At 44.2% G+C, this 10,851-nt stretch overlaps 1 protein-coding gene across 1 annotated transcript in view; it reads right to left on the reverse strand.

Annotated features, from left to right (window-relative positions):
* The window catches only part of SLC35B4 (solute carrier family 35 member B4), a 35,972-nt gene extending 31,349 nt beyond the window's left edge, over positions 1-4,623 (reverse strand). Inside the window, exon 1 of the mRNA XM_049643030.1 lies at positions 4,303-4,623. Within this exon, the coding sequence (XP_049498987.1) occupies positions 4,303-4,379 (77 nt within the window). The 5' untranslated portion in view covers positions 4,380-4,623. The remainder of the gene's footprint in view (positions 1-4,302) is intronic.
* Between the last annotated feature and the right edge of the window lie 6,228 nt (positions 4,624-10,851).

The raw sequence follows: 10,851 nt of genomic DNA on the forward strand, positions 1-10,851 counted from the left end.
TAATTCTCATATGCTCTCACAGAGTTGAGAACCACTGTAGTCCACGGTGGTTAAAAGAACACAATGGCTGGGGCGCCGGGTGGCTCAGTTGGTTAAGTATCGGACTTCGGCTCAGGTCATGATCTCACAGTTTGTGAGTTCAAGCCCCGCATCGGGCTCTGTGCTGACAGCTCAGAGCCTGCAGCCTGCTTTGGATTCTGGGCCTCCCTCTCTCTCTCTGCCCCTCCCCTGCTCAGGCTCTGTCTCTAAGATAAATTAAAAAAAAAAAAAAAAAAAAAAAAAAAGGAAAAAAAAAAAAGCACACAATGACATGTAGGATCCAGGTCTCTACCACTTACTGTGTGAGAGTACAAGTTTATTCCCCTAAGTTTTGTTTCCTTATTTTTAAAATGGGAACAGTATTAGTTCCTATCTCACCTCACTAGTTTATCGTAGACAAGCCAGTCCCTGAAAAGTAAGTAATAGCGTGCCACAGAGGCAAAAAGGCCCTAGGATCTCGCACACTGAAGGCCTTCAATCACAGTATAGTTAACTCTTCTAAAAAGGCATTTATCTTGACCAGTTTTTCTCACTTATAAAAATGCAAGTGATAACAGTTTTCACTTTGTAGCGAGGATCCAATGAGAGAATATATATCAAACACCAAACACAAGACTTAGCCCAAAAGGGGCTCATCAAGCTTCCTCCCTTCCTCCTGTTTTCTTTTTACCAACAGATTAGGTCATTTCCATTAAAGAACAATTACGGAGGGGTGCCTGGGTGGCTCCGTTGGTTAAGCCCTCGACTTCAGCTCAGGTCACCATCTTGTGGTTCGTGGGTCTGAGCCCTGCCTCGGGCTCTCTGCCGTCAGCACAAAGCCCCCTTCTGATGCAGTCTCCCCCTCTGCCCTTCCCCCTTTCCCACTCTCTCTCAAAATAAATAAATAAACATTAAAAAACAAAAGGACAATTATGGAGAACCTCTTATGTGTCAAATTCGGTGCTAGGGGGCTCCCAATGTGAAGACCTGATCCCTGAGCCCTTAAGGATGTGACAATGTACTGAGGGAGCCAAACATGGAATCTGAAAACAGTAAGCCACACAGGGAAGGTCAGAGGACCGCCCAGGTCCAATTCGTCTTCACGCCCCTAGTCTCTGGGCACAGCATCTGACCTTCACTCAAGGAGCTGAAGGGGAGGGTGCCTCCCTTTAAGCAAATAGGACCTAAAATAGTAGTACTGTATGAAAGATAAAAAGAAACCATTTATTTCAAAAAATGATTCACAAGTGTATTCCTCACAGGACCTTTGAAAAGGCATAATGATTTTTAATTTTATCTTTATTTTACAGAGGTAGTTATTATTACACCCATTTCATTGCTAAGGGCACTGAGGGCCACGTGGCACTGACTCAGGTAAGTCTCCCTGAGCCACATGGCACATAAATGATGCGTGCAGACTCCCTTATATTATTGTTTACAATTCAGTGGTTTCTCGTATATTTAAAACTGTGCAGCCATTACCATTTTAGGGCATTTCCAAAAGAAATCCCATACCCTCCCCCTATCCCTTGACAACCCTATTCTACTTCGTCTCTATCTCCATAGGATTTTTAAATCTCTCTAATGTACTCACATAATTAATTTTTTTTAAAAAATCAACAGCGTTTTCGGGAACACACCGCTGCCAGTGGAACTATTTGTTTTAACTTGAATAATTCATATTTTTTTTCATTTTAAAACTTCAGCATTAAAAACTTGGCTCCTTCTCCCTAAATCACTTGTTCTCTTGGACTTTATTCCTTAGAAATTATAATCACCAACTGCAAACAGTTTCTCTTACTTCGAATTCTCTTTGGCAAGAATTCAAATTTTGACTTCAAAGATGAGCAACTCCGAAGGGAAAGAAATCTACGCCTTTCGTATTTCTTATTCTAGATTTAGGAAACTTCCTTACTTGAGTCAACGTTACGCACTTGATTGTCAAATCAAATGGAAAAAAGAAAATGTTTCAGATTGTTCTCCCGACGTAAGGCACGCACTACCTTGCCTGGCTAGTTAGCTGATAGGGGCGCATCCTGTTTCCAAGCTCTTTCAGGAGGGAGATGAAGGCATCCATTCATTAATTACTTCACATCTGTTCTGTACACTGCATGGAGCTTTTTATTTTAGTATAGGTCCCAATTATAGATACAAAAATCAGAAAGAAAAACCTAAATTTATTTTCCAATTTGGGGAAGATGGATAAAGACGCTTGCTTCTTCCTACAGGTCACTCTAGCTTTTCATGTGTATTTAGTGTTCTAGTTACCTCTTTATTAGGGCACATAATGGTTCCAAGGAAGCCATAGGAGAAGCAGAGTTCCTGCTCTATAAAAATTTATGAGCTTTCCACCGTGATGTCCCAAGATAAAGTCAAAAGTGATGAGGAGGCCAAATCTACAAAGAACCATAAAGGCCATCTGGTTCAACCAGCTCTCATTTTATTGATCTTTGGCATGGTAAGTCGTGAGTTGCCCAAGCAAATCAGGAAAAAGCTACTACTCAGCCTGATGTATGCCACCCACTACATTAACAAATGTACCCCTCACAGCTTTATGAAAACCCACTGCTGTACTGCAAAGAGCCAGATTTATAAAAAAGGTTAAAGGAGGAGGATTTGTTTATAAATTATTCAGACTGTTCTACATAGAAGCTCCTACAATTCACAGAAGCATTAGATTTATCCACGGCTTTTCATGAGCAGCTCATAAAGCAAGGTTTACCTGTACTGAAAGTTTAGAAGGGGAAGGTCAGTGTGCTTCAGGCGCTTTGCACGTGCATCTCATTCAATCCTTCAAAACCCTGTGGGTCTGGCAGAGCGACCACCAGCCTTTTGAAGTTCAAAGAGCAGACTCAGGAGGTGAAGTAACTTAGCCAAGGGCTCACACTTAGTCAAGAGGACCTTCAGTTGCTACGTACTCTGAAGTCACACAGCCTTTGGTAGGATTTAACTTAATGACGTATTCACCACAACTATTACACTATCATTCTCTTTCATTTCCATGGCTGGCCTGATTTTATCATCTTAACATTTTTAAGTCAATTTCCGAAGTGATCTTACTTTGAAGTTTGTAAGACTAACAACCGGCTACATTTTTCTTTCCATTTTTAAACCTCTCTCCACCTACTCCCCAAAGAAGTGACAGATCTTTATCAACACTTTCTGCATAAAATTTCAAGCTCTTTAACAGCAAAAATTAACCCACACCGTAAGTAAACTGATTGCTTCAGAATGACGTTATCAATGGGATCATGAAAATAAAATACATTTCCAGTAGCCTCCACGTGAGAAACTGACCAAAATTCTGTGGGACGCTCAAGTTCAAAAATTACAGAGGGGCTGCAGACGATACTAGACTAGAGTTTAGGTATCCTGGATTCTAGTTCTGGTTCTGCCACTTAAATTTACAGTAAAAGACCATCTACCTTCTTGGGACCTGTCTCACTTTCAGTAAAAGAGATTATAATTTCTGACCTATTTGGTACACAAGATTGTTCGGATGATCAGTAGAGATGTCCAGATTCAGAAATATGGCCACAGATATTATTTTATTTTACAGGCAGAAAAGGGAGACCCCAGAACCAAGACTTGAGATTTTTTAATGCTGAGCCTTTTCTAGTCTACCTGTTATCTTTTCTGTAACAACAGTTTCCATCCACTGAACTTTACGCACTACTCAGTATCGAGTGCCACCTCAATAAAGCCAACCTGGTTTCCTTTTGGGAACGTGTCATAATCATTCTTAAAGTTACGCTTCCAAATGCATGCTTCTCAATTTAAAGACTGTAACATCTTAGAGCTGGAATTCCTCCCTCTGGTCAAGGGGACGGGCTCTCTGAATAAAAATCCACTCTACTACATCGCTGGGAGGTATGCTGGGTCGAGTGCTCCCAACCATCTCTAAAGCCAATAAAACAAACGTTTTGGGGAGCCACATTAAAGAAACTTTCTTTGCAGCGAGTACAAAATCAGACTGCTTTAGAAGTCAAAAAGCTTTGCCCAAGTCAAACGCGTGGCATTAACGGGATCGAGAAGAGGTGGAAGAAACCTGGGTTCTGCCACGAGCTTCCTGCCGACCTTGGACCCGTCACGAGAAAAACTGCAGGCTTCGGTCCCCAGTGCGTGAGGACGGCACCCGGGGCGCTCCCCTCCGAGGGATGCTGTGAAGCTGGTGGACGGGATAGCGGGCAGCGCGCGGGACCACGGGACAGCCGACTCCGCTGGCCGTGCTACCCGGGCCCCCGCGCGCCGCCAGCGGGGGTGCGGCCCGCGAAGGTCACTTACCGGGCCAGGAGCTCTAGGAAGATCACGTTACTGCAGCAGCCTGCGAACACCAGGCCCACCGCGAACGCCGGGCGCATGACCGGTGCCGGGGAAGGAGAGCGAGCGCGCACAAGCAGGCGCCCGCTTATACCGCCACCCTAAGAAGCCCGGCTGCTGCGTTCGCCGCGGCACAGAACATCCCCACGGCCCTGCAGCGCTGCTCTCCCCCGGAGCCGCCACCGACGCTGCCGGCCGAGGAGCTGTAGTTCGCAGTCGGCTCCGGCCCCATTCATCCGAGGGGGTGTCCCGGTCCCGGCCAGACTACACATCCCAGGATGCCGCGCGCCCTTACGCCTGGCTGACGTTCCCGCCTCAAGGTTCTTCCGCCAGAGAAGAGAGCGGGAGGAGAAGCCCGTCATGCCTAGCGCGGTAGGAGGACGCGGGGCTTGCTGGGAAGTGAAGTTCCAATGCTGTCAACGTGGTTTCTCGCCAGGCCTCCCAGGCTCAGGAAGGGATTCGACCATCGCTGTAACAACAAACTCAAAGCTGATGGCACTAGAACTACAGACCTGTGATTAATTGATTGTCAGAGGCGTTACCACCTGAAACAATTCTCCTGAATTGAGTGAAAGTAGAAATCCCTGTGAACTTACTTGTCTACGAATAGAAACTTGGCTGAGCCCCTAATCATCTCCGCTATCCCAGGCAACTTCTTTGAGCCTGAGTCTCATCCTAGCTAAAAATGGGAACGGTAATGCCTATCTTACCTGGTTGTTGTGAGGTGCCACAATCACATCACCTGTGGATCTTGTTTAAATGCAGACTATGATTCCCTAGAACTGTGGTGTTTCCTGAGATTCTGCGTTTCTAGTATGTTCCCAGGTCACGCTGATGCTACTGGTCTGTGGACCACACTTGGAAGAACAGACACCCATAAAACAGATGACTCTGGAGACCCCTCTATCCCACCCCTCCCATTGGTTCAGGGACTTTCTGCCAGCCAACCTGTCTTTAGTCTCCTCCTTCCTCATAGCTTGTGATTGTTCTCAAACAAACTTATTTTTGTTGTTCATTTTGCCATCAGATATCTTTAAAGAGTAATCTAAATGCATAGTTGCTGCTTTTGACTCCGATCAAAGCGAGATTATTGAAAGTAGTCTCATTCAGACCTCTCTAATAACCTCCTAATTGTCAAAGCCATACACCACGGTCTTAGTTTACTTGACCTTGCAGTGGCTTTTGACAATGAAAACTCTATCTTCTTGACATTCTCTTGTCCATCTGCTTATAAGACATAGGTCTCCTGTTTCTCTTGCTACTTCTCTGACTTATGTCTTTCGGTTTTGTTTGCAGGCTTTTCCTCCTCTGCCCCAAGTCTTCCGAAATTCCATGATGTGTCCCTCTTCTGGTAGCGCTAAACGCTTTCTATTGGTGATCGCATCTCTAATTTCAACCATCATTACATGTAACTGTGAGCCTGTGTGTGTATACGTGTACATGTACAGCCCCAATTTCCTATGTGCCTTAAATAAAACTGCTTATTTGACTTCGTCACCAATATATCCTTGTAAACCCTTCAGCTTAAGCATGCACACAGTTCATTATCTATGTCCCACAAAGCCCCTTATTTCCATTATGGACATTGTCCACACCTATTCTCTTTGGGCAAAAACGTGAAAGATTTTCACAGTCTTCCTCTCCCTCCCACCACACGTTTATTTGATCTCTACGTCCTGTCAATTCTCCAGATTCCAGACTCTCCATCCAGTTATCCCCCTGTAAAAACCTTTGAACACGTCTTGGTACCTTCAGCCTCTGCCTTCTTCAACCCATCCTCCACGCTGTCTCCAGACTGTGTTTCAAAAAAAAAAAAAAATCAAATTCTCTATGTCACGCTGGTATTCTAAACTGTCTGTTCTAGTCATCTAGTACTGTGTAATAAACCACCGTGAAATGTACTGATTCATGATACAGTGTAGAGCTGAAAAAATTCTTTTTTACAGTTCTTATGTTGACCACGTTCAACACATTCTCCATTGGGGTTTCTGATGCAGTTGTGGTCAGGTGTCAGCTAAAGTTGGAGTCACCTGAAAGCTTGACTGGGCTGAGGAATAGTTCTTCTCACATGGTGTCTCTTAAGCTGTGTTTCCTCACAATATCGTGGACTCAGGATAGCTGGACTTCTTATATGATGACGGGCTCCCCTCGAAACAAGTTTTCCAAGAAATCGAGGCAGAAGCCACAGTGGCCTCAGAAGTCACGCAGTGTCACTTATAACCATCTTCTATTGGTTTCATTGGCCAACCCAGATTCACTGTGGGAGAGGACTAAAAAAGGCATCAGGGGTGTGTGGTGGGCAGGGGTGGGGGCAGAAGGGCATCTGTGAAGACTATACAGCACTTGTTGGCTCCTTATGTAAAACGCACACTTGTAGAAGGTGTACAAACGTGTCACAATCAGACCTCAGCTCACCTCTGTGGTTTCATCTTTTGCCATTCTTTCCAGTGCTATCAGGAATCCTGCCACATTAAACGCTCTCTATTCTCTGCATTTACAGTGACTTTCAAAATTCACATCTCTGCACATGCTTAGAACACCCTTACCCTTTTCTCTTTGGCCACCTCTTACTCATCCTTTTACGGAAGACAGTGGAGCGAGTATATGCTTCTACACTGTGCAGAGGGAAGGTCCCCTCTCAGACACCACTTTTCTTTTAAAGAAAATGTTTTTAATTTTTTAATGTTTATTTATTTTTGAGAGAGACAGAGAGAGAGCACACATGGGGGAGGGGCAGAGAGAGAGAGAGAGGGAGACACGGAACCCGAAACAGCTCCAGGCTCTGAGCTGTCCGCACAGAGCCAGATGCGGGGCTCGAACTCACGGACCGTGAGATCATGAACTGAGCCGGAGTTGGACGCTTAACCGACTGAGCCACCCAGGTGCCTCAAAGACGCCACTTTTGTATGTGTAGCTTTTCAATTCTTGGCTCCCTCCTCCACCTGCAGCACTCCATCTATGCCTAAATTAATCCACGAATCACGTTGTATTATAGTTGTCATTTTCAACTTGTCCCTTTATGGACAGAGCCAAGAATAACTAATTCATCTGTAGAGCCTCAGCACCATATACAGTGAGTGGTATATAATACGTTCATATGTTTTTGTTGAATGAGTGAGCCTGACTTTATTATTTGAATCAAATAACTATAGCTCATAAATTCAATAAATATGTATGTTTTTATTACATATTTTATTAAATAGATAATACTTTTCAGCATGACTAATTTTGAAACATCAAAAATGCACTGCTCAATTAATTTGCATAAACAATGATCTAGATAACCGATGCCCTGGCCAAGAAACAGAACATTGCCAGCATCCCAAAGCTCCTTGTTCCCCCTTCCAACCACTAGTCCCCTCCAGGAATAACCACTTTTCTTGCTTTCTAGCACCAGAATTAGTTTTGCCTGTGTTTAAACCTCACATAAATGGAATCATCTGCATGTTTTCTTTCGTTTCTGCTTCTTTCGCTCAACCTTATATTTCTATTTGTTTGTGTTGTTGCATGTGTTTGTAGTTTATTTACTCTCATTGTTCTAAAGCATTCCTTTCCATGAATATACTGCAAATTATTTCTCTCTTCCCCTTATGGACATTTTAGCCATTATGAATAGTGCTACCATAGAATTTCTTGTACATAGCTTTTGATGAACTATTAAGCACACATCTCTGTTTGATAGGAATATATTAATCAAGGTCTAGTCAAGAAACAGAAATCACACAGCAATGAACAGGGAAAGTTTAATGTGAAGAATTACTAACCAGTAACAGAGAATTCGTTACAATAAGGAGTTAAGAAACTCCCAAGATTATACAAATAACAGATACAAGGAGCAGCTCTTACCTAGGACTGAGGCAGACCACCCAAGGAAGGAACAAGCTTGGAAGAGGGCTTTATGATAGCCAAATTGAGGTGCAGGCCTTATTGAAGAGGGTGCGGTTATGGCCCTCTGGCTAGCACAGAAGTTCAGTGAGATGCTGATTACATTCCACCCTCTGGCATCCAGTTGGGTCGCTGGCCAACTGCTCAGGAAGCTGCTGGTGGGGGGCATCGTACTTTCTAGGAAGCCAGCTGGGGCTCTGGCAGAAATCTCTAGTTACCTTCACCTGTAAGGGGACTGCTGAAATCGACGGAGATGAGTGCCACAGGATGTCCCCGCTGCTGCAGGAACAAGGAGAGAGAGGAAAACACCAGAACCAGGAAGACAAACCACTGCCTCCCGCACCTCTCCTGCAGCACCCCCTGTGACAAAGCTCTGCATTGGGCCACCTGGCAGAGCACAAAGGTCCTCAGGATCCGGCTCCAGCACCACGTGCAAAGCCATGAAGAGAGAATTTGGAGCTGAGAGGCTATAAATCACCAACTGGGACACCCCAGGGCTTTATTAGGGGGCATTTCAACGTCAATATTTTCATTGTTTCCTCATAAAACCAAAGTTATACAGTGTAGGCCAGGCTTCATCTCCCAGACTTTTTCTCCTCTTTCCCCTGAGTTCAAATTTCTAGCGTCCTAGAATGAATAGAATTTCTTAGCAGCTGGGCTCAACGTGTTAAACCTTCATACAACCAACCGTCTTCCCTTGTGAAGAAGGATCTGTCGCTTTGGGAACATTCATCATCTCCGCCCCCTTGTCTGTCAGCAGGAAACGCTATCAAGGTTGTTTTAAAGACCATTTTTGCTTCTAGTTCCAGCCACTTAGACATATTTTGAATCATTTATAAAATCCACTTAACCAAGTTGTTGACAAAAAAATTAAGTAAGATGACTCCTGTGGGGATACTGCTTGACAAGTGTCCTCAAGTTGATAATCCTACCGAGATTTGTCACTTGATTTTTTTTTTAACCCATTTTCCATATGTATCACACGAGGATGATTTTCTTCTCTGTATATCACATAAATCTTCAGATGCTTGGAGCTGCGTCCTGGAAAGACACACTATAAATATACTTAAAGTATTATTTATAAAGTCAAAATATTTCTGTTGCTTGTTTCAGGGGTCAGATTCAAGCAATGCCCCAGTGTGTTGATAGATGTATGCACTCTAGCTTCTTCAAGGACATTATTCAAGGACAGATGTTCTTTTTCAGAGCACCACATGAAAACACATAGAGTTTTGGAGTTTTGGCTAGGAAGGCAGCCTTCCTGACCAGAATGTTAGTGGCAAAGGTTGAGGACTTTGTTTCATTAGACACAGTATCTTCTACATCTAGATTTGTTTGGCTTATGGCAGATGTCCAGTAAGCAATAGTTCGATGGTAGGAAGGAAGGAAGGTAAAAGGAAAGGAAAGAAGGAATGGAGGGATGGAGGGACAGACAGAAGGACAAATAGAGGGTAAATGGAAGAAAGAAGGATCTTAAGTAAAACCAGCTCTTTTCTATGGAACTCTTAAAAAAAAATTTTTTTTAATGTTTTATTGATTTTTGAGAGCAAGAGAGACAGAGCACGAGCAGGGGAGGGGCAGAAAGAAAAGGAGACACAGAATCCGAAACAGGCTCCAGGCTCTGAGCCGTCAGCACAGAACCCCAAGCGGGGCTCAAACTCACAGACCGTGAGATCATGACCTGAGCCGAAGTTGGACGCCCAACCGATGGAGCCACCCAGGCTCCCCAGGGAACTCTTGCACACAAACAAGAAAGAGATTGAAAGAGCTACCTGCCATGGCAGAAAACAACTCCACAGAATCATCGCCTGAAGTGCCTTAGTGCCACTAAGTGCCAGTCCGTAGCGTCTGGGGCCGTGGGCGAGCTCCTGAATGTCAGGAACCTTGTGTACTTCATCTCTGTGCCCCGCGGTTTCCTCCTTCGTTTCCGTTTAAATTGATATTTGTTAAACTGTCTTCTGGAATTGAGGTGGAAATTCTAACAAGGAGGAAAAGACACTGTTATACCACTTCTGGTGAAAATGGTATCAGAAAACCAAGTTTTCTACATGGTGTAACATGTCTCAAAATTACATTCCGTGCTTCCCCCTCTGCCACTCAAGCCGGAATGACTGGTCATATTTTAAGGGGGAAAAAAACCACACCCATGGGATCATTTCATTTCAGTTTCCTTCCACTGGTTCTGTCACCTTTTGCCCACCTCAGGCATTAAGTGCCTGTGAAGCCGTCACTAACCCGTGTACCGAGACATGCTTTGATCTGTTCTGGGAGGTGAACGCAATACCTCACAGTGTGTGACTTTTTTCTTTTTTATAGTGAATTCCTTTTGCAGTGTTTTTTTTTTCTTTTGAAAAAAATGTTGATTTATTTTTGAGAAACAGGGAGGAAGGGGAGGGGCAGAGAGAAAGGGAAATGAAGGATCTGAAGCGGGCTCTGTGCTGACAGCAAAGAGTCTGATGCGGGGCTCGAACCCACCAACCAAGAGATCATGACCTGAGCGGACCTCAGACGCTTAACCGACTGAGCCAGCCAGGTGCCAACTATTTCAGCTTGTAAACGCTTCCATATGTAACTCATCTACCGCTCCGTCAATTATGTAAGGTAGATAGGGATTATTATTCCTAGGAG

The sequence above is a fragment of the Panthera uncia genome, chromosome A2 (genome assembly GCF_023721935.1).
Source record: "Panthera uncia isolate 11264 chromosome A2, Puncia_PCG_1.0, whole genome shotgun sequence".
NCBI classification, from domain to species: Eukaryota; Metazoa; Chordata; class Mammalia; order Carnivora; family Felidae; genus Panthera; species Panthera uncia.